Below are 24817 nucleotides of genomic sequence, written 5' to 3' on the forward strand. Positions count from 1 at the left end.
AAGAGACACGGTGTTGAATGGGTATGATGATAACTAGAAACAAAAGTGAAATACTGCAAATGCGGGAGATCTGGAGTATTACCAGAAAGTGCTGGAGAAACTCAGCAAGCCTGGCAGCTGCTGTGCAGAGAGAAACAGAGCTAACACTTTGAGTCCAGTATAACTCTTCTTTGAAAGGGGGCTAGTGGTGGGATGGAGAAAATGATGGTTTTTATGCTGCAGCAACTGCTGGGGAGGAGTACCTGGGGCAGAAGGAAGATGTTGTAAAAGGCGAAGAGAGTGATAGTTATCATATCCATTGTAAAGTTGTTAGGTCCAAAGTAGGTGGTAACCGTTGTGTTTAATATGTCAATATCGATAATCTTAGTTGAAAGCAAAAACTTTGCAAACAATAGGCTGAGGGAGGGATATGAGAACTGGGAATAACCAAAACCGTCGAGTTCATACCCTGAAGTTGTTGCACTCAGTGTTCAATGCCAGAGTGCAGAAACAGAAAGCAAGATGCTAAAACCAAAATTGCTGGAGAAACTCAACAGCTCTTGGCAGCATCTGTCGAGAGAGAGAGAGAAAAATGGAGTTAATGTTTCAAGACCAGTGACCCTTCTTCAGAATTGTTCTGGACTCAAAACCTAACTCTGTTTCTGTCTGCACGGATGCTGTCAGTCCTGCTGAGTTTCTCCAGCAATTTTGATTTTTATTTCTGATTTCCAACGTCCTCAGTGCTTTTGGTATTTTTTTGGTTTTTTTTGCTGCTCCTCCAGCTCATATTGGGCCTCTGTGCTGACCTTGGACAGAAACGTGAGTGTGAGTGCGAGGTAATATGTTGAAGTAGTAAGTAATTGGCTGATTAGGATTGGGCATGCACACCGAACAGTAGTGCACTGCAATGTGGTCATTCAATTTGCGTTTGGTACCCTCAGTGTGTAGGAGACCACGTTTTGAACAGTGAATGCCATACACTAGACTGAAAGAAGTGCAAGTAAATCATTGCTTCTAGTTGAATTCATTGCCCGATCCACTATTCAATCTGGCTGTATTGTACTTAGCTCCATTGGGTCCTGCTCTAATGTGCTAAAACTGTACAACATTCCAAGGTCAATAGGATAACTCCCAAAACCTTTTCTTTACTGTAAACCATTCCCATGTGCCTCTCTCTTGTTCAATCCTGCCCAACAATAAGTGTGAGGAGCACCGGGATTTCTATGCCACAGATTGAGATTATTAGACCAGCTCTCTCTGCTGCTTCTATTAGTCCAGCCAGCCTAGCCAGACTTTTTCTGAACTCCCACAAGCCCGAGCCCTGAGCTTGCTTCTTCCTGTAGCTTCTCTCCTCTATTTCTCTCCTACCCTGACTACGCTCGCCTTGTGCATGAGACCTACTTCCTGCTCCCCCCTCATCCTGTCCCATAAACCTGCTCACCACCCAACTTTCCCTCTGCTTGCCCCCCTCCCTCTATTAAGCCAATATTGTTTGCAATTCTACCTCCCTCCTATAAATCTGATGCCATCATCTGTCCTCTGTAAAGGACAACCTCTCCAGACTTGCAGGTTACCATCTCATCTCCAACCTGCATTTCTTCCCAAATCCATTCTAGTTTTCCCACACCTCCGTCTCCATCTTCGAACCCTTCTGCCCTATACCAAGTCTATCAGAGTCACACCTAGTCTGTGACTAAGGTAAACTATTCCTCATTGACCGGACTTGTGACTTTTTACCTGATTGACTGCACCATCATCTTCCATTGTCATCCAGCTGGTTTGGCAGCTTTTACCTGATTCCATTCTTATCTGTTACGCTTGCCAGAGATTTATCGGTAATGGCGTCTCTTCTTGCCTCAGTGCTAATACAATAGTATCCCTCAGGGATCGATCCCGTGGTATCTTCCATTTCTCATCAGCAACATTTGTCTGAAAGCATAGCATTCATTCTTTCAATGTACACCACCCAGCTTTAACTCACCGCCACTTCTCTCAATTCCTCCCTCTTTGCTAAGTTATCAGACTGTTCAGTCAGCATCCCGTAAGTGGAGGAGCTGAAATTTCTTCCAGTTAACATTGGGAAGATAAAAGTCTCTGTTCTGAACTCCATTCTAACAAATCTGTCCCTGCCAGCTAAATCAATCTTGTTCCCAACCTCGGTGTCACATTTGCCCTTGAGGTACTGCACATTAACACATCATTAACGCTGCCTGTCTCCATCGAAATAGCACGGTCCGACTGTCTGTTGCTGAAACCCTCATTCAGGTTAGCTCAAGCTTCTCATGTGTTTTGACACATTCTCACATCTACGTTCAGTAACACTGCTCTCATTCAAAACTCTGGTAACTGTCTTAAATTTGTATGAGATCCCATTCTGACATCCTCTTTTACTTCCTCCCGGTTAATCAATGTGTTGATTTTAACATTCTCGCCCTTGTTTTCAAATCTCTCCATGGCCTCGTCTCTATAATCTCTTCCAACCCCACACCCTTCCCATGCGTCTGCAGTCCATCCAATCCTGGCTGACTGAGAATGTGCAATTTTAAAAATTCATTCTTTGACAGGATGTGGGCCCTATCAGCCCACATCTAATTGTCCTTCAGAAGGTGGTCGTGGGCTGCTGCAGTGCGTACCTTGTAGGAAGATCCGTGGTGTTTTTTCAGAAGTGCCTCCCAGGGCTTTGATCCAGCGACAGGGAAGTCGTACCAAGTCAGGATGGTGTGCGGCTTTGAGGGGGAACGTGCAGGCAATGGGGTTTCTGTGGTTGTCCTTCTCAGTGATAGAGGCCTCGCCTTTGAAAGGAGCTGTGAAAGGAGTGACACCGAATTGCCAAAGTGCTTCCTGTAGATCTCGTTGCCACCGTGCATCAGTGGTGGACGAAGCAAAGGTCGAAGGTAAAACCAAAGAACTGCAGATGCTGGAGACCTGGAACAAACACCGAGAATGCTGGCAAAACTCAGCAGATGTGGTACCAACTGTGGAGGGAGAAACAGAGTTGATGTTTCAAGTTCCAGTGACTCTTTTTCAGAACTTCAAACTCCCTAACCCTAGCATTTCCTTAAACGGCCGGGTATCGGACTTGGAAAAGCTCCTGTCAGACTCTCCCTGAGGACAGTCGTCGTTAAAGGTGCTGCTTAAATACAAATTGTTGTTGTACCTCTAAGACCTGAAGTTCTAAGGGGTAAAAATTTGCAGTGCCGCAGCTGAGAATTCAGTGACGTTTGCCTGACAAGATAGCAACTTGCAGTCTGACAAATTTATATACGGTTTCTCAAAATTCAAAGGAACCAGCCTACTGAGGAATAGATTGAGGGACAGACTTGGTTTAAGGTGGGTCAGATTGTTTTGGTGTGGATGAGTTGGTCTGGAGGGTCTGTTTCTATGTTGTATGACTGTGAAATGATGCAAAATGTTCAGTGTGTTAGACAGCATTTATGGAAAGAAAGAAATAAGTTAACATTTTCAGTGCAGTTTTGAGGAAAGGTTCCCTGCTGAAGCCCAGCTCTGTTTAGTATGAGTCAGCCTGCTTTCATTTTTTGTAACTCCTTTGAGGTACAATGTTTATCGGTGTTGAGCTAAGTGCCTGTGGGCTGTGGCTTAATCTCCAATTTCAAGAGGCCCTGGAAGATGTGCTGAGTGCTCTCTCTCTCTCTGTCACATGCTAAATTCCTGGGTGAAAGCTGCAGCATGCAAAACAGGTTTTCCAGTTGAGGAGCTGTCATTAAGGGATTGTGCTGGAAACACTGCTTTCCTCAACATAACATCTCAATGTGGCCCTCTTAACAAGTGTTGGATCTTGGCTCTGCGTTTGAATCCTGCTTATGCCATTGTAATGGCCTGAGGCACGACGACTTGAATTTGTCGTTGATGCTGTGGACACTGGCGACTGTTCTGCCCTAAAAGTGCAGCTGCCCTTCAAAAATGATAACCTGAACCAAAACAATTCCACTGTGGCGAGAGATCTGACTTTGTGAGGGAGGCCATTCCCCGCAGTTCACTTCCCCAGTCTCATTTGCTGAGAGGCATTGCTGGTGCCTAACGCTACACACAGGGGTACTGTTTCCGATGTTTCTTTTCTACAGTTCAGAGGCTGGGGAAGGAGGAGGAGAGGGACATGACTGTGGTGGCTGTGGTACTGTGGTAGAACACAGATGAGTAAGGAGGTGTGGAGGGACGAGATGCAGGAGGAATGGTGGGACAGAAGAGTAAGGGCAGTCGGAAAGGAGGAGTGAGGACAGTAGGGATGAGGGGTTTGGAAGAGATGAGCGATGTCTCTTCCAGAGGGGTTGGAAAGTGAAGGATGCTAACTCTGTCCTGAGGGCAAGCGCTGGGGTTCGGAGGTTGGCGATCTAATGGATAAGACATAAAATTATTAAAGCCCATAGGGAGCTGGGGCAAAAAAGCCAAAGCATCAATTGGATGGTTAAATCATTGGGTTTCCCATTGAATGTCGACTATCTCATCAATAAAACAATGACGTGTGTGGAGGAGCTACTGTTGTTGGGAGTGTTAGGAAAACCTGATTGAATGACTAACCACAGTAGTTTTGGATTGGTCCTGTTATTTCTATCTTTAATGTTATTTATAGTATCCTCCAATAAATATGCACACCATGCTGACGTCTTGTCGAAGCGGTAAAAAAAACTGAACACGAAAATAGAATATATCTCTACAACTCTAACCTTCTTTGTGTATGTGTATGTCTGTGAGTGTTCATATCCCCTCTTCCGTGTGTACAAGTACTGTTTTGTCCCTCTCATTGCTTCTCTATCTCCACCTCACTGCTTTAATTTATTTTTGTCTTTTTGTACTGTTTGTCTCTCTCAAGTCGTTTAGCTTTCTTTCTCCTGTACTGTTATCAGTCAGCCTGTGTCTGTCCATTAGCAACTCTCGCTCTCTCGCTCTCTCTCTCTCTCTCTCCGTTTGTGCCTGTCACTCTGATCTGTGAAGTATGATTGCTTTCAAAGCAATGGGTGTACAAAGAGATTTGATTAAGCATGACCCTGTGTTGTCCAGGAGCCAAAATATGGATTACAGAGACAGTTGGATAGGCAATGTGACTTGTTCTCAAGACACATTTTTGTTTTCCACACTCTGTTTGCAACCATGTGAAACTGTCTCTTCAGATAAATATGCACCCCATCAAGAATGTGGGGTTGAGCATTTATGACATTTATTACCCATCTTGGTAGTGAATCACCCTGAGCCACTGGTGAAATACTCTCTCAAAGTTTTAGAAAGGGAATTCTAGAAATTTAAACCACTTAACACTGAAGGAACACTAGAAACTAATTTCCATTATCATGAACTAATCTGCAATTTTTTTTTCCTTCAAAGATTCCATTTTATGTTTTTGAATTCATTGCAAAAATATCTAAAATAGCTTTCCAAAAGGTCGCTCAGTGGTTAGCACTGCTGCCTCACAGCGCCAGGGACTTGGGTTCAATTCCAACCTCAGGCAACTGACTGTGTGGAGTTTGCACATTGTCCCCGTGTCTGCGTGGGTTTCCTCCAGGTGCTCCGGTTTCCTCCCATAGTCTAAAGCTGTGCAGGTTCGGTGGATTGGCCATGCTAAATTGCCCATAGTGTCCAGGGATGTACCCGCTAGGTGGATTAGTAATGGGAAATGCAGGGTTACAGGGAGAGTTTGGGGCTTGGATACCTTTAAGTAAAACAACTCAGACAAAAGCCTGAGGAACTGAGACAAGTCTTATAGCCAGCTCACCTCCACACTGCCTCTGTCTGAGGCAGCAAGGCCATTTCTACCCGACTGAAAGTTAAAATCTGCTCAGTTTTTTTTCTCTGTATCTCTTCCCCAACACCCTACCTAATATACTCTAATCCTGGCTCTCTTCCTGTGCTTTCCACACACCCTCCCAGTCCTGAGATTTTCATTAACAGCTGCTCATGTTGTCTGCAGAGAATGAGAGGAACATACCAACAAAAAAAAACCCAGAAGAGGAATTAATCTGAATATCTCTGACCTTCATTTGTCCTTGATCAAGTGCCCAGATTTTATGAGGAGCCAGGAATATAACTGTGTCTATCAGTCACACATAAAGCAGACATAACGCTTCCAGAATTGTGTCAATTCTGAGTCAGCAATATCAGGAACGGCCTAATCTCCAACAGCTCCTATGTTCCTGCTTTGATTCCCCCTCAAGTGGGTACTGTGCTCAGGCCCTCTTGTGGGCTTGGCCTGTGCCCCACCTGTTCCTTCAGCGTCAGCCATTGTGATGTGAGAGGGGAAGGGAGATGAGGCCATGCATTGGCTTGGCGGGGGATGTGTGGAGCAGCTACCAGAATGCTCTGGCCTTGAGAAGTCTGACTCCTCCATAGCTGGCCTAGTTCAATCAAACCAGCAGAGAATTGGGTAACCAGTTCTGACTCACTCCTTCAGACATGGCACCAAGGGCATCACCCTCGCCTCCACCAAAGAAAGCATTCTATTGTTTGAGTTCCGACAACACGGGATGGGGAGGAGATGAGCCGAATGTTTTTAATGCAGGGAGTTATGATGACTTGTGTGTCATTTCAGTGTAATTCATTGTGAGGAGGTTACGCAAGTCTAGAGCCCTTGGTCTGTGAAGGCAGGATCATTGAATGCTTTTAAGGCAGAGGTGGGTAGATTTGTGTTTGACAAAGGAACCAAAAGCTGCTGTGGGCAGATAGGAATTTGGCACTGGAAACATCGAGATCAGCCATGGCTCTGTTTAATGGCAGGGTAGACTCGAGATACTGGGTGCTCCTGGTTTGCATGTACTGCCTGAAATAGCAGACGCTCTTAAAGCAAATTCATGTGGTAATCATGACATTGTTACCCCCTAGCCAAACCATTCACTCATCCAACCAGATGGCTAAAGACTTTCTGCTGAACTGCTTCTTCACTCTGTTAAATGAGTCGGATCAAATAATAATGTGGACAACGAAGAGCAGAATTTCATCGACCCCCCCCCCCCCCCCCCCCCCCATCCTGGATTTTAAGGAAGCTTTTTGTGTTCGAAATAATCATGGCGACATCGCGAAAGACTGGGCTTGTACACACTGGAATTTGGAAGAATGGAGGGGGTGCGAGGGAGGATGTCCTAGAACCATACAAAATCCTGATGGGACTGGACATGCTAGATTGGGAATGCTGGGGAAGTCCAGAATTAGGGTTCACAGTCGAAGAATAAAGATGATGGGCCATTCAGGACTGAGAAGAGGAAGAATTCCTTCACTCAGAGTTGCAAACTGGTGGAATTCTCTCCCACAGAATGCAGTTGGGACCAGTTTGTTAGATGCAACAAGAGGGAACTGGACGTGTCCCTGGCGGCTAAAGGGATCGAAGGGGTATGGAGAGATAGTGGGAGTGGGATACTGAGATTGCATGGTCAGCCATGGCCATATTGAATGGATGGTGCAGGCACAAAGGGCAGAATGGCCTACTCCTGCACCTGTTTTCTAGGTTTTAGAGTCCATCCTTCACCTCTGCTGATATGACAATGTGGGAATAAGCTTTACTTCACCTACACTTGAATTAAACTGACCTACTGGGGTTAGCCGATTTGCAGGTAGAGCATGTCCCACTCTGTCCTGGCACGTGAGAAGGTCACATTTGACAAGATGCTTGAGGGTGAAGCCATGGATCGTGTTTGAAGTCAGCCTTGTTCACAAGATGTGGTGGGCTGGCCCAGTCTGGGCCCCAGTTGTGCTGCTGCTACTCTACTGGTACCCGTATCATGCCCAGGGTGTGTGTTATTTTTCCTTTGCTCAGAGAAAACATAAGAGGAATGAGTGTGAGCGGGACCTAGGGAGCGAGAGGGAACCTGGAGTGAATGAGAGATAGGAAATGTAATATGAGCGAACAACTTTAGTGGGGGCGGAGAGCGGTATTGAAGCTGTTAGTGAATGAATGATGGGGAACAGTAAAGGAGAGAGACAGCAGGATAGGGAAGGATGGGGGTGTGGAGGGAAGTTCCTGGAATGAGTAGGTGATATAAAACTGGAGGAAAGCAACAAGAAGTAAGGAGGGTGGAAAAAGAGGAAATTGAAAATGAACATGGGATAAAGAAGGAGATAGCAATGGGTCTGAGAACAGACGCACTGGGAATGATCTCACTTGTACTTTGCTTGTGAACGTGCTAGCACCAGATCCTCATTCTTTCTGACCACTGCCTGGCCTCACCTGACAAATGTGCAAAAGGTCCTGTAGGAACTTCGAGCATGAATCCCATGTAAACTGGCTCCCGCCATCTACCACCAGTTTATGTACTCCTCTCATTCTCATTCCCCCCCGTACCATTTTTCTCTCTTACTTCCATACACTCCTTCATTCTTTGCTCCCTTCCTACTCTCTCCCTTCCTTCTCCTCCCTGACACAGTCTCATTCTCAGCCCCGTCTCCCAGACTATTCTCCCTGGCTTCCCAGAGTTTGCTGTGTAATTGGATCTTCTCCTTTCCCTTTCTGTGGCGATAATGTGACAAGGCAGCTGCTTCTGACCACTCTTGCCAGGATTGTGTGCATCTGTCTGGCCTGTCTACTGTTTGGATCTAGATGTTGGTAGCTGTTTACTTGGATAATGTTAACCCCCTGGGTGCTGGAGCAACACAGCACACCCACTTTGAATTATTGCAATCGATGTAATACCTTTCAGTAAAAAAGCTGAACTATCATACTGCAATGGTGTGTGTTTGTGGTGGTTAAACAGCTACCAATGATTATAGAGAAGTGAGTACTCTCCATCAATGCAAGCCATTCTTTTTTGCCAGACTTCCAACAGTGTTTAAGGGATATTGACTTTGTTTTAGTATTAACTCATGGGTTGGGGGCCTCACTGGCCAGGCCAGCATTTATTTGCCATCCCTAATTACCCAGAGGGCAGTTAGGAGTCAACCACATTGTTGTAGGTCTGGAGTCACATGTAGGCCAGACCAAGTAAGAATGGCAGATTTCCTTCCCTCAAGGACATTCGTGAAACAGATGGGTTTTTCTGACAATTGATAATGGATTATTAGTCATCATTAGACTCTTAATTCCAGACTCTTTATTAAATTCAAATTCCACCATCTACCGTTGCAGAATTCAAACTTTTGTCCCCAGAATGTTAGCCGGGTCTCTAGATGAACAGCTCAGTGATAATACCACTTGGCTATCATTTCCTCTAAATGTTGGAGAGTTAGATGATCTTCAGGTAAAATCAGCATTGGAATCCCTTCCCACCCTCTCTCCACCTCTCTCCGTCACTTTTCTTTAAGATGCTACTTTTGGCCTATCTCTTTGAGCTTTTGACCATCAGACCTAATACCTCCATTTGTGGCTCAGTGTCATTCTTTGTTTTATGCTGCTCACGTGAAGTACCTTTGGCATTTCACAAAGTTAAAAACACTGGATAAGTACAAGCTGATGAATAATGTCTGACAAACATACAGTGAGTGCGAAAGGTGTTTGCCAAATGCCCCAGAGTCAGAGGGGGTTGGAAATTCCCTTGTCCAGGAAGATGGTTGCCAAGTGAAGGATGCCAGTCATGAAGCTGAGCAAGGATGACTATCTTAACATGGCGGCTTTGATGGAACTGGAACCACTGTAGGCCAGTGAGCACAGGCAGAAAAGATTAATGTTGATGAGATTTGGATGCAGACTTTAGAGTTCTGTGATCTGTAACTGTAGCCAGAACTTTCACAGCTGTGAACTATGTTGGGGAGTTGTCACTGGGAGCTGAAGTCATTGCTGTCGGAGATGGGATCAGACCTTGAAGTGATTATTAGTTGAACATTTCGGTTGGTGGCGAGCTGGGAAAGTCCCCGTTTCGGGAGTTTCTGGTGCCTGTACTGTTGCGAACGGGATCTGGTATCTCCCCAGTGTTGACTCACCAAAGGTATTCCTCACCCTCCTCAATTTGTCAGCTGTATCTTGGGTCAAGAGGATTCCGTGCTGTGAGCTTATTGCAACTGTCTCATTGTAAAGAGCTGCCAGAGGAGATTTTCACCATCCACAGCCAGGAAAAGGAGAGACACTAAAGCGTGATCCCTTTTAAAAGGAATAAGTACATTCCAAATGTCCTAAAGATAAAAGCTCAGCATCGTTATAAATTGAATTTAAACTCAGTGCAGGAGCTTTTAACACGGTGTCAATGTCTTGCACACTAAAGTCCTGTGGTTCATGATTAAATGTGTGTTAAAATGCTGCAGACACCTGAAGGGAACTTGGTTAAATGAAACAAGGTGGCAAGACATTAAATTGTCATTTCACTTCCAGCTTGATTCATTAAGATCAAGGTGAGACATTGTCCCCTGCAAAATAAAACCATGATTATTCAACTAATTTCTCCAGCAACTGACTGCAGGCTGTTCATTCCAAGAGAAACCTCTTTGCTCTAATCCCTCGTAGCCCAATGTCAGCATTGATTCCTTTGCTGTTCTATCTGTGGAGTGCATCGACTGAGTGGCTATCCTTTAGCTGAGGCTGTTGGCAGTGAGTAGGGACAGCTCACCCAGTCTCTGAGGCAGAGTCTGGCACGTTAGTGTGTTAGAAATGCAGGTCCTATTCCGTGTCAAACAGAACAGCTCCAGAGCTGAGTCGCAGTGGGTGATGCTGAACGGACTTTGTATTTAAGAGCTGGGTTGTCGCCATCAGGAAGTCCAGGGAGAGAGGGTCTTAGTTACCATAATGCTCACCCTTCTTGTGTGGCAATGTTGTGCCCATGTGCCCTTTGAGAAGGAGCATGTGGTGTCCACCATTTGCCCTCAAAGCATTTAGTGAGAGGTGGGCACCATGGGCCTGGGCTTCAGCATCTCTCCCTCCAACGCCATTTTGATTTAGACCCTCTCTTGTTTCCTCCACCTCTTTGCCTTTTTGTTATTACCACAGCCTGATGGGATTATTGTGAGATTACCTGGGTCTCTAGATTACTAATGTTCTGAGGACCAGATGGTGAAATTTGAATTCAATTTTGAAAAAAAAACAAATCTGTACTTAGAGGTCTGATGATGACCATGAAGCCATTGTCCCCTGTCAGAAAAAAAGCCATCTCATTCACTGAAGCCCTTTGGAGAAGAAAACTGCCATCTTTACCTGGTCTGGCCTACAATGTGACTTCAGTCACACAGAAATGTGGTTGACTCTTAACTGGTCTCTGGACAATTGGGGATGGGCAATACAGGTTGACCTAGCCAGTGACTCCGTCATCCTGTGAATGTTTTTTTTTAAAAAGCAGTCACTGCCCCTTGCGGGCAGTGTTTGTCAATGGTTCCTGTTCAGTTGATTGAGTCACTTTGGTGATGGGTTTACAAAAGATGAAGAAAAGAGCAGGGTTTTATGACCTCCTTGTAGGCCTGCTCCTGGGCCTAGCTGAAGGGCCCATCAGCAGGTCCAGGCAGCGGCAAGTGGAGGAGATTGTGCGATTCTGAACTGGATGCTTCTCTTCCTCAGTTATGCTTGTGCCCAGCTATCCATTTCGAGAAAGACAGGCTCCAAGAGAAGATACAGTCCATTATTTCTCTCTCTAACACCATTTTGATCTCTCCCTTCCCTTCCCTTTTGGATTTTGGTAATTGTCTCCCTGCCATTGCTGCTTAGTGTTCACTAATTGTTATTTATTTACTACTTGCTTTCATGATGGGTTTACATAAGTACAAGAGTTGAGCTCTTCTGAGTGATGTAGCATAGGACTACTGGACCCATAACCCAGCAATCGATGAATCAAAACCATCCTCTGGTCCCTCAGTTCTCTTGAACAGCGGAGTATTTGCTGTGGTCTACAATCACACCTGTTATAATTGGTGGTGTGCCTTCCAAGACAAAAAGGTTGTGTTACCTAAATTAATTGATGATTTGATGGTCGGTTACACGAGCAAAAACAGCTGGATTCTTTAAGGAGCTCTTGTAGTGCAGTGGTAGTGTCCAGGAGGTTTAATGTCAAGTCCCATTTGGTGCTGGAAACCTGTCATGACACTCTTGAGCAGGTTGATTCAAAATGCTTTCAAGTGTGGAAACAAGCCCTTCAGCCTCACAAGTCTACACTGACCCTCCAAAGAGTAACCCACCCACACACATTCCCCTCTGACTAATGCAGTCAATGGGCAATTTAGCATGGCAAATTCACCTGACCTGCACATTTTTGGACAGTAGGAGGAAACCGGAGCACCTGGAGGAAACCCACACAGATTCAGGGAGAACATGCAAACTCCGTACAGACAGTCACCTGAGCCAGGAATCGAACCAGGGTCCTGGCGCTGTGAGGTAGCAGTCTGCATGGGTTTCCTCTGGGTGCTCTGGTTTTCTCCCACAGTCCAAAGATGTGCACGTCAGGTGGATTGGTGTTAACGTCAATGCCTGAAGTCCGAATTGTCCAACAGCTACAGACCTTCCAAAATAATAGCAGGTTCTTAGAGAGTTCTTGTGGCACAGACAGTACTCCCTACCTCCAGGTCAGAAGGCCTGGGCTCAAGTCCCAACAGAATCCATAGGCTCATATCCTGACGATGGATGTTCCACCAGAGCAGAATAAGATCTGCAATTGACAGCTACTTACAGAAATAGTGACCATAAGTTGTTATTAATTATACAAGGTTAAAAGAGGTCCAGGTTTTTTTCCCACAGGATGTGGTTGGCTTCTGGACAGGGAAAGATGGAAACTTGTGTTTTTATGCGAAACTCTATCTTTTACAATAAAAACCCTTGTAAATCTCTCAGAAGGATGTTGTGAAACTTGAAAGGGTTCAGAAAAGATTTACAAGGATTTTGTGAGAGTTGGAGCTATAGGGAGGGGCTGAATAGGCTGGGATTGTTTTCCCTGGAACGCTGGAGGCTGAGGGGGTGACTTCATAGAGGTTTGTAAAATCACGAAGGGCATGGATAGGGTAAATAGACAAAATCTTTTCCCTGGGATGGGGGAAATCCAGAATAGAGGGCATAGGTTTAGAGTGGAAGGGGAAAGATTTAATAGGGACCTAAGAGGTAACTTTTTCAAGCAGAGGGTTGTGCGTGTATGGAATGAGCTGTCAGAAGAAGTGGTGGAGGCTGGTATAATTACAACATTTAAAAGGTAACTAGATGGGTACATGAATAGGAAGGGTTGAGAGGGATATGGGCCGGGTGCTGGCAGGTGAGATCAGATTAGGTTGAGATATCTGACCGGCTTGGATAAGTTGGACCGAAGGGTCTGTTTCAGTGTGTATGTCTCTGTGGCTCTCTGTAAATCTTTTGCTCCTCAATTGTATAGTCCCGATATTGATCTGTTAAATAGAACAATTCCTGGAAAGGCAAGGGGTCGGTTAATCGACAGACAATTGAAACAAAGGATACAGGGAATGAATGGACAAGCAGAATCCCAGAGAAGAATCAGTAGGAGCAGGGTTGATGGGCTGAATGGCTTGTTGCTTGTGCTAAAAGATGCTATCACCTCCCACCCCACCCCCCCACCCAAAAGGGGCCTTAAAGCAAAGCTTCTCACTGTCCCTGCTTAATGGACACAAGCTTCATAAACACTGGTAAAAATTGTGGCTGATATTTCTTTCCGACCACACCCTGTTTTCTCAGACCAACCTTAGTCATGCCATGCTGTGGCTGCATATAAACCAGACCAAGGATTCAGAAAGAGGGTGGGGCTGGGTGATTAACTACTCAACATTGTACTGAGTAAGCGAGTGCCCCTCTGAAACATCAGGGTTACTGGTTCCTTCAGAGATTTGCGCAAATGATGGGTACATTATAATCTTTCAAAGATAAATTGGGTGGCACGGTGGTACAGTGGTTAGCACTGCTGCCTCACAGCGCCAGAGACCCGGGTTCATTTCCCGCCTCCGGTGACTCTCTGTGTGGAGTTTGCACGTTCTCCCCGTGTCTGCGTGGGTTTCTTCCGGGTGCTTCGGTTTCCTCCCCCAGTCCAAAGATGTGCAGGTCAGGTGAATTGGCCATGCTAAATTGCCCGTAGTGTTAGGTAAGGGGTAAATGTAGGGGAATGGGTCTGGGTGGATTGCGCTTCGGCGGGTCGGTGTGGACTTGTTGGGCCGAAGGGCCTGTTTCCTCACTGTAAGTAATCTAATCTAAGTAATCTAATATAATCATAAATGGGATTACCTGAGAATTGTTGTGAAAAGCTTCAGCTGAATGCAATAAGCAATTTTTATTTCAGCTTCATTTCCTCTCCTACTCCAATTAGTTAAGATGTGGGTTTTAATGTTTCAGCCAGACTTCTCAACCAACCGTGTGCTCATTCTCGTTGAATAATACTGGGAGTCTATACTCTTACAGAACAATTCCAGAATGCTTTCCCATACCACTCCATTCCATGGACTCACCATTTCCTATAGTGGTGCCTCCTCTGCTGTTATGTCTTGTCTGGAGTTCTTTGTTTCTTTCACTCCTGAACATCAAGCTCCATGCCATGTCTTCCCACCAGCCAAGTATCCAAACCAGTTGCTAATCAGTGCAAATTGCCAAATGGAAACTTAGACATGAATCCCCTTGGATTTATTCCCAGTTGGTCAGTCATCCTGCCTCTTGCAAGATGGGACAGAGGGTTATCACCTGTTTCGGCTCAGCTCACTGGAATTCTCTCTGATTCCCTCTAATTTATCTCTCTTAGCCTCAGAAATGATCTGTTTGATGGATCTGTGCTCACCTTTCAAAAGAGAATTGGATAGCAACTTAAAATTCTGTTATGGGAAAAGCAGGGGCACTGAGACTAATTACCCATTGCATTAAAGAGTTAAGGTGGATTGAATAATCTTGCTACTCTCCCAATTACAGCAACAGCAGCTTAAATTTGTATACTATCCTTCATGTAGTAAAATTTCGTAGGATCTTTGAGGAGCAAATATCAAAGGTAACTTGGAACTGAACCACAGAAGGCAAGCAATTAGGAAGGGAAACCGTATGGTTTTGAGTTCAGAAGATGTCTTCCTGCAGTTATACAGGGTCTTGGTGAGGCCACACCTGGGGTATTGTATAGGTGCCATGGGGTGAGTGCTGTGGAAATTCACTGGGTTGATACCAGAGCTGGCAGGATGTCATATGCAGGGAGATTAGGCTTGTAATCGCTAGAGTATTGAAGAACCAGAGGAGATCTCGTTGAAACATTCTGATAGGGCTGGACAGACCAGGTATAGAAAGGATGTTTTCTCTGCCTGGTGAATCTAGAACTCAGGGACATGGTCTCAGGAAATGGGTAGGCCATTTAAGACTGAGATGAGGCAACCTTTCTTCATAGGGAGGGTAGTCAGCCTGTGGAGGCCAGGCTGCTGTGTCTGTTCAAGAAAAAGATTGATCAATGTTTGAACATTAAAGGCGTTGAGCAGTGCAGAGAGAAGGCAGAAATGTAGCACTGAAATAAAGAACCATCATATGGAGGGCTAACTGCTCCAAGTTTCTATGTAATGCTGGAACAGAGGCTAAAGATGTGAGTAGGAAGCTAGCTTTTAAGCTGCAGATTCTTTCAACGTTCGTGATTACTAAACAGCGGAGTGTCCGGTGCCATTTATTTCCAAATTAAATCTGCTGTGCGAATGTGAATGCCTTGTTGCTATTGCCGCCAGTTGCACCTGGTTTGTTCACACTAAGTATGTTGTCAACAAGCCTGAGCTGGCTTTAGTACAATCACAGTACAATGCTGTTCTGTGTGCCTCCCCTTTGAACCAGCAGGTGTTTGGCCACAACATAGACTTTTATCACTTGAGCATTTGTAATGAATCCTTGTGTCTGGTCTGGCCAGCATCTGGAGGACAAGTGGGACATGAAAAGATACAATCTTGGTTGACGCACGTTTCAGGAATGGGCACATGGCTTCTGAACGCAACCATTGAGGCCCAGCTTCTTTTAAGGCTTGATATTTTTAGATTGATGGTTCAGATCATTGTAGGAGCCTACCAACATGTACAGAATAGACGAGACTTACTTTTTCTCTTCCCGTGTAGTCACAGCAGTTGTTGACTCACTACGTTATGACAACCCTGCTGAACCAATCTCCCCTTCGCTTGGATGTTTTTGTGAGCTTTGACTCTAATTGCAGTGAGCGGTTCACTCGCTGATTGATGGTCAGTGGTTGCATTTGAACACAACTAATGAAAACTGCATTTTAACTAGGTGTCTGCTTCAGGATGTAACCAGTCATGGGCGAGATGGGCTCTGAAGCACTACAACCCCAAGTAATAGATTAAGGGAAATAAATTGGATGGCACACACTAGTCATCGGTCTTTGAGGGGTTTTCCACATCTCAGTGTGATGACATGCAGTGAGTCGCTGTGTTGGCAACCAAGTTGCTCACAAATATTTATCATGGTGTTTCAACAGCTGAAGGCTGTATACTTCAATGCAATGCCTCTTGACCAAAATTGTTGGTTAGTAAGGGGTAGTGATATCCCTGGGAATGAGAGAATAGATGAAGTTCCTCGCTGTGAACACTGGAAGAGGAGGGACATTTACAGGACAGTGCGTGGATAGTTCTAGAGGAAGATGTGGAGGGGTGTGATAGTCCGGAGTTGGGAATGGCATTACCCATTGACATTTCCTCCTCTTTCCCTGTCTAGGTCTGTGAGAGAGGTGTTAGATTCTCTCCTGATGGTGTGCTGAGGAATGGTGCAAGAGTCACATCTTGTGCCTCTCAGCTATCCGAGATATCCTAGAGTGACCATTTGGTTCTCTCACCCACAGGCTATTTCCAGGAACTGCTGGACCAATCCGAAAAGAACCTGCACAGGAAGCTGACACACATGTATGGACTCCTTTGCGCTGAGAATAGCAAAATCTTTAAGGACCTGTTCAGCGAGCTCCGCCATTATTACAAAGGCGCCAACATCAACCTGGAGGAGGTACTGAATGAGTTCTGGTCGAGGCTGATGGAGTGCCAATTCAAGCATCAGAACCCACATTACCAGATCAGCGATGAGTACCTGGAGTGCATGGTTAAGCATGCAGAGCCTCTGAGACCCTTTGGCGAGGTGCCTCGCTTCTTCAAGATGAGGCTAACTCGGGTGTTCATCGCTGCTCGGTCCTTCGTGCGGAGTCTCAGTCTTGGAACTGATGTGGTGAAGAAAGTTTCTCAGGTAGGTGCAACCCTCTTTCCTTAAGCTAACCTCAACTATATTTGCTATTGCTCGTATTGAGGAATAAATATTGGGCAGGGCTTCAGGAAAAAAAGATTCCGCTGCTTTTCCTTTGAGAGTCATCTGAATGGGGGGGGGGGTTCTCTGACAGTGCAGCACTCCCCCAATCGGCCACTGGAATATCAGCCTAGATTTTGTGTCCACGTCTGTGGAGAGAGGGGTCCCGAGCCCACAATGTCCTGACCAGAGACTGACGTGCTTCCCACAGCCGCAGTGTTAGGTGGCGAAACAGTGCCATGTGAATGGTGCTCAGTGTTTGAGACTGTTTGCTAATACATAGTAATCTCAAGACTGAAGTTGACTGCTGCCATTTGGCAGAGAGCTGCTCACAGCCAACTCTGGAGGAATTCTATGACTTCAGCATCTGTTTGGTCTGAAAGTCTGTTCACTTTCACTGCAGAATGCTGGTGTGCTGAATTGCAGGACTGTGGATTCCTCATGGCTTCTGTTTGTGACAAGTGTTGGAGCTTGAAGCTCACTGGGGTGACAGCTGAGCGTGAAGAGAGAGAGAGAGAGAGCAACTGGTGCCTCTGGTCTGACTAACATTGTGATTTCATAAAATAGTTTATTTCAATAATTTCTGCACTGCCGTCTGTCCTGGACCTGTTGACTGTTGGGTCATGGTGAATGTGGGGAGTGTCAGTAACCCTCAGCTAGGTCAGTACCAGTGGCAAGGAGTTCCATTCTCCAACCTCCGTTCTCTAAAGAGCTGCCCGTATCTTACGATCAGATCGAGTGGCTCACAGAAGAAATAAGTAGGCCAGTCTCACCATGTCGCTTCTTCACAATGTTTTGTCTTTTTAGACTTGATTTCCTTCCATTTCTCCATATCCATGATCACCAACCATTGTGTAAACCAGAATATGCATACACAAAGTCATAGAGTAAAACAGCAAAGAAATGAGCCCTTTGGTCCAACCAGTCCATGCTGTATTCATGTACATATCCAAATGTGTTCTAATTGTGCCCACATCCATCACTTCCTTACAAAGTTCATTCCACAAGTGAACTACCCTCTGTGTAAGACATTTGCCCCTCATGTCACGATTATTGCATCATGAACACTGACGTATGTTGATGTACGCTTAGGTTGCTTGTCCACCTGTATTGGCACATATTTGTCACAGAGTCATGCAGCATGGGAACAGACTCTTCGGTCCAACTAGTCCATGCCAACCCTCATCCCAAACAAAACTAGTCCCTCCTGCCTGTGCTTGACCCATATCCTTCCAAACTTTTTTTATTCGTGGAATGAGAAAATAAGAATAAGAATTTTCTTATCGAAATGTCTTTTAAATGTCGAAATTGTACCCACATCCACCATTTCCTCTGCAAATTAACAAGCACATTGACACTTCTGCATACACCAAAGTACATAATACAACTGCAAAATCCCAGGAACTAACAGAACAACTGAAGTTTGTTTGGAGCATTCCAGTGTATTCAGTCGGAGTGACATTTTCTATCTCTGCCATTACATTGTTGTGGCGAGTGCTGATCTCTGAAACACAGTGCCTGATTTTATCAGGATCTGCGACACAGGGCATAGGAGGAGAAGACAGTCAAACAGTCAGGAGCTGCTTTGAGATGGCCCTTCCATTGCTGGGGCATTTTGCTAGCGATGTGAATGGAGATGGAGCAGCTGCCCATTCCGTGGAGTGTCTCGGCATGAGGCTGAGAGCACTTTGTGGACGGCAGTGTTACTCCCGGCTGTGTGGGGTGCCGAGTGGAGAGGACCGTCAATTCTCTGTTACTCATGGCCCACAGAGGAGAGGGGCTGTGGGTGGAGATGGGAGCCCCAGTGGTCTTCCTGGGAGGAGAATTTTCCCTCTGACCCTCAGCTCCATCAAATGTTCCTTTCTTTCTCCACCTTGCACCCTGCCCCTCTCACCTCCGAAGGTCTTCTGCCTCCCTCAGCAGTATCAAACTCTCCCTGTTGGTCAGGTGAGGCTTCAGAGTAGCCTGATCGGGCCAACAACAAAAAGAGCTCGCTAGCTGCCCTTACCTGGATCCTAGGTGTAAACACAGTTCATGAAGAGGCTGTTTGTTGTAAAATAGCTGAAGCAGTCCAGCTGTAGGATAAACCCTTGACCCCAGGATGGGATCTGGATGTTGGTGGTAAAGGTCACACCATGGTGCCATAGGATGGAGCACTGAACATGACTTTCAGGGAAAGGATGAATAGCCATCATCCAGTCCTCCATAAAGACAAGATTTACAATGTACCGATCCCTCAAGTATAGTTTGAATCTCTTCGGGGTGGCACGGTGGCTCAGTGGTTCGCACTGCTGCCTCACAGTGCCAGGGACCTGGGTTCGATTCCAGCATCGGGCAACTCTCTGTGTAGAGTTTGCACGTGTTCCGGTTTCCATCCACATTCCAAAGATGTGCAGGTCAGGTGAATCTGCCATGCTAAATTGCCCATAGTGAGAGGTACATTAGATCAAATTACTTAGTGTGGAAACAGGCCCTTCGGCCCAACAAGTCTGCACCGAACCCATCGAAGTACAACCCACCTAGACCCATTCTCCTACATTTACCCCTACACCTAATATTATGGGCAATTTAGCATGGCCAACTCACACAACCTGCACATTTTTGGACTGTGGAAGGAAACTGGAGCACCCGGAGGAAACCCACACAGACACGGGGAGAATATGCAAACTCCACACAGTCGCCTGAGTCGGGAATTGAACCCAGATCTCTGGCGCTGTGAGGCAGCAGTGCTAACCACTGTGCCACCGTGCTGCCCATAGTCAGAGAGAAATGGGTCTGGGTGGGTTACTCTTTGGAGGGTCGGTGTGGACTTGTTGGGCCAAAGGGCCTGTTTCCACACAGTAGGTAATCTAATCAACAATGATGTTGCAGCTGTAGAGACTGAATTCTGTTACCAGAACGTTGGTTAGATTTCCAGAGTTTGCCTTTGATTTGTCCAAGACACATTCCTGTGTTGAGTTTGTTCCCTGTAACGATGTTGCTAGTTTGAAAACAGCACACTACAGAACCCTAAAACAAAAACAGAAATTGCTGGGAAGGCTGGCAGTATCTGTAGAGAAAGTCCCTGATCCTGCCAGACCTGCAGAGCCTTTCCAGCAACTTGTTTCTGATTTCCAGCGTTCGCAGTTCTTTTGGTTTTTATTTACTTTCTGCAATCCAGGTTTAACTGCGATGGTTAATGTGTAGTCATTAACAATTCACAAGTAAGTGGTCACTTGAGTATCTGCTGTCAGCAGTTTAACTGACTGGCACATCCTACAGATGAACAATGCAGTGCTGTACCCACAGTGCACCATCGTGATTAAATGCTGTCCCATGTGACATTGTGGGACTGTCACTAACCGAGTTATTCATCATTGTGTTCCTCATGTTAACATGAATGACTGGATCCTATTCCTTTTTGGTACGTGCTTGGTCATGATAAAGACTTCGAATTTTCTTTCAAGGATGCTTGTAAAGTCTTTTTCCTTTGCTTTGCCTTGTTACAGTTACCGGGTTATAGTCTAACAGGTTTGTTTGAAACCACAAGCTTTCGGAGCCCTGCTCCTCCTCCAGGGAGCTAGTGAGAGAGAATACATTGGACACCCTTCTTATCAGTAAAAGATCAAAGGGTCATACAACTGATGCCAATGTATTGAACAAACCTAATGGCTGTAAGTCTTTAATCAGTTAGAATGGAGGTGCAGCTTTCAATTGATTAATATCTAAATCACAGAATTTATTTTGAGTCACTGCCCCTTGATAACTTAAGGTATTATCGTTATAAGAGGTGACATATCTGGACAGATAATGCCCTTTAGGTGTGAGGCCTTGTTTCGATCTGTCTGTGTTGTAACCTGGAGTTGGAATGTTTTCATTTCCAAAGTAAGAATTTATAAAATGCCGCATTTACTGACTGACTGTCTACGGGTAGTGTTTTTGAACAAATAGACTGTATCTGGTAGTGGTTAAAACTTGAAACCTATTTGTGATCAATTGACTTGATGGTAGTGCAGCAAAATCATTAGTTCTCTTGTCGGGAAATCTATCGCTTAACTTCATATAATCTGCTAGGAAATAAAGAGAGGGCAAGAGATACTTCATCCTCCTTGACTCCACATGCTGGTGTTCCCTTTAAGAGGGACAGAGATGAGAAACAGACAAGTTTGGCTGAACTAGTGTTGTCCTTCAGATACACCGTACTTGAATCAGGGTGAAGAATTTACATCTCCATATTATCAAAAGGATGTAGAGGTACTGGAGAAGGTGTGAAATGATTTACTGGAATTGAGAGGATACAACAGGAAACAAACACAGAGTGTGCTGGAGAAACTCAACAGGTCTGATGACATCTGTGGAGAGAGGGCAGAGCTAGTGTTTTCAACCTGGTATAATTCTGCTTCAGAACTAAGTACCAAGAAAGATTGGACAGATGGGGCATTTATTCCCTAGAACAGAGAAGAATGAGGAGTAACCTGAGATTTTTGAAAATTATGAAATACTAAATGAACTAGACGTAAAGTGTGTGTCTGCGTGTGTGTGTGTGTGCGCGCGCGCGTGTGTCTCTCTGCACGTGTATGACCAGAACTAGTCTATTATAAGAAGATAGATTTGGGAGGGATTTTACCTATTACCTTTTACCTAACATGTGGAATTCACCATCATGAGGAGCAATTGAGGTAAGTGATACAACTAGATTTAAAGGGAAACCAGATAAGTTCATGAGGAAAAAAGAATGAGATATTAGAATTAGATTTTATTGAGATGTGTAGGAGTACAGTGAAAAGTCACCATTCTGTAATGCCATCTTAAAACATAAAATACAAAACCAGAATTTAAGAAAAACAAGAAATAAAACTGACAGCCAAAAGAAAAAAACATCCAGATCTTCAAATCCTTATCCAAAAGAAAAGGGCAATAGTCTGAATTTTAAAGGGTTGTCTCCCTGGCTCCAGCCCTGGCCTGGGGTTTCAGTCAGCCTCCTCCTGGGACATGCTCCACCAGACCCTTGTTGCTGCCACTGCCACCACCTTGATGGGATTAAGTAAAGAAGGGATCAGGGCAATTCCTGCAGGGCCCACACCAAATAAGTGGGCTGAATGGTCAGCACCGGTGCTGCAAATACAAAGTTCAGATTGTGGATTGCTCTCGAATGATCAGGAGCATGGTCCCTGGCTAAGTCCCCCTCCTTAACCAAGACATTAAATAGCGGGCTGCTGGCTGAGAGCACAGACAAGGGGCCAGGTCTGAAGTGCTTCCCAGTCAGTGTAGCCAAAGTACTCGGGAGCCCATTTGCAGGTATGGTTGTTCAGTGACATTGTGTGACGGATAAATTCTCCAATCCCACATTCCCAATGGATGATCCCACTTGAAGGAGGTGTGACAGTCCAAGGTTGGCTGAGCACAGCACACCCTGAGTGTAGCTGTCCCCTAAAAGGCGTCGGTGCGTTTGGTCCTGCTATATACTTCTTAAAGAACACTATTCACTTTCTCGTGCATGTGGGTGTTGATAATTTTCTTTTAAAAAAAAATGAGCTTTGGCTGGATTCTGCCTTGCAATTCCACAGATCATGAGAAAGAGCTGAAGAATGTGCTCGCACCTGCAAGAGTACTGGCCGATCACCTTTCAGCAGATAAGTAAATGTAACCTGACCACGGAAAGTGGGGGAGCTCAGAGCCCCAGCTGCAGGGTCTGAACAGAGAGGCAAGCAAGTCTCCACAGTATCAGTCAGGAACATGAAGCTTTTTCAATCCCAATCCCTTCCTATCTCTCCATATCTATTAATAGCTATACTTTTGAAAACAGGTATCTATTTCCCTTTTAAGCACCACGATTTATTACTCATGTCTAACTCTGAAATGGGACATTTCATACACATATCATCTTTTGTGTAAAAATATTTGCCCGGACTCATTTTTCTTTTACTGGTTCAGTTCCAACTCTGGAATAGAGAAACACGGAAGGAGACTGTTTAGCCTGCAATGCCACTGCTAGCTCTTTTAAAGAGGTGTACAGTAATTCCCTTTCCCTGTTCTGTTCATATAAATCTGTAGCTTGTTTCCTTTTCAAGCACATTTTCCATTCCCTACTGAGAGTTAATGTTGAATCTACTTCCATCCTTGTTTCAAGGCGTACATTCTAGATCACGACAATGCCCTTTCTAAGACAATTTCTCCTCAATTCATCTCTGGTACATTTGCCTCTGGTAACTTAAATCTTCGAGGTTCGATAAACACCCTCTTTCACAACAGTCCCAACAATGAAGACCACTCTGCTTTCTTGATCAAAACCCCACAAGACTTTGAATTCGCCAAATTATCGACCCTGTCACCCTCAGAACAATCTCTCCACTTCAAACAAAAGGTGGAATTTACTGATGCTCCCTCGGATGCATTACTCTGAGGTAATCTAGAGGTTACCTGATTGGGCGGGAGAGTGTCAGCCTTGCCCTACACCTCTCCAAATTAAGTACCCGGTGGAAACATCGATTTGTCTCTGGGAAGGAATCCTAAGTCCGTCAGTGGGTAATTAATTAAGTCGACGCTGGGTGTGGAGCTGCTACATGGGGATATCAGCCATCAGATTTGCCCCATGGGGGACATTCTTGGTTGAGGAGCCTGATATCAGGGAGGGCTTTGATGTGTCATTCCCCTCCCCCACCCCACCACCCACCATTTCTTCAGCTACACTATCATGTGCCTGGGGCACTGCGGCAAATGAGCTCGTTAGCATTAGATTGATAGCAAGCCTCAGGTTAGTGTGGAGCAGGGCCCCAGGAATTATGCATCTCACGTGGAGTTGAGGCTTCCTATTGTGTGTTGAGGCCTTAATTCTCTCAGGACGCAAATAGATAGGGCGAGTGCCAGTGGTTTTGGCAATGGGTGTTGGTCACCTTGCCACTTCACTTAAGGTCCATTTCAGCAGTGATGGCGTGTCAAAGGTGACTCCTGGCTGACCACCAGTACCATAGTGGAGCACTTAACAAGAAGCACTGTAAAGTTAGACACTTTATTTCTTCATTTTTCTGTCTTTTAATTTCTATGATTTGGTTTATTTTTCTGCATTTGAAATGGCGCCAGAGAATGGCAACACTTTTCACTGTATTTTTGTAACAAGATACTCAAGACAATAAATGAATCAAATGAGAGAATTCCACGCGCAGTCTCTCCTCCTCGGCCCAATTCTCATAAATCCCCTCTGCACCATCTCCTGAGTCCCTTCCATCAGGTCCCGCTCTGAAGAAGGGTCACTGGACCCAAAACTGATTTGATTCCACAGGGGCTACCAGACCTGCTGAGGTTTTCCAGCAATTTCTATTTTCCTTCGGGACTCCCAAAGCAGAATGTTTAAGGTGGTGGGGGGGAAAGTGGAACCTTCCAAAGCAGAAGCCAGTGTTATTCTGCGAATTTAAATGGCAATTAATCTTGCTAGTTGCGAGATTCAGAGGGAAGGGTGAGATTGTTAGCTTATCATTCACCATACCAACCAGCAACCTCTTCACTCCACTGAGACTGGATTCACAAGCTGTTTACAGCCAACGGGCAAGGCTAGTGCTATTTTAAAACTTGATTGTAATCAAACTCTGTGTCGAAGGATAAACTGCTTCATCAAACTGCCACTTCCAGCTTTTGTTCAAAGATCTGACTTGAATTGCAAATGTCACATTTAATGTGATATTACCAGATTTGCAGACGGCACGTCACCTGGTGGGATTGTAAATTTTGAGGAAGGTGTTTTTTTTTTAAAAAAAGAAATTTTGGAAGGTTTGGGACAGGTTG

The 24817-nt window shown here is 45.2% G+C and overlaps 1 protein-coding gene across 1 annotated transcript in view; it reads left to right on the forward strand.

The window, feature by feature from the left end:
* The window catches only part of LOC132821952 (glypican-1-like), a 195692-nt gene that overhangs the window by 121138 nt on the left and 49737 nt on the right, over positions 1-24817 (forward strand). Inside the window, exon 3 of the mRNA XM_060834973.1 lies at positions 16611-17002. Coding sequence (XP_060690956.1) covers positions 16611-17002 — 392 coding nt within the window. The remainder of the gene's footprint in view (positions 1-16610; positions 17003-24817) is intronic.

This window comes from Hemiscyllium ocellatum, chromosome 13 (assembly GCF_020745735.1).
Source record: "Hemiscyllium ocellatum isolate sHemOce1 chromosome 13, sHemOce1.pat.X.cur, whole genome shotgun sequence".
In the NCBI taxonomy this organism is placed as follows: domain Eukaryota; kingdom Metazoa; phylum Chordata; class Chondrichthyes; order Orectolobiformes; family Hemiscylliidae; genus Hemiscyllium; species Hemiscyllium ocellatum.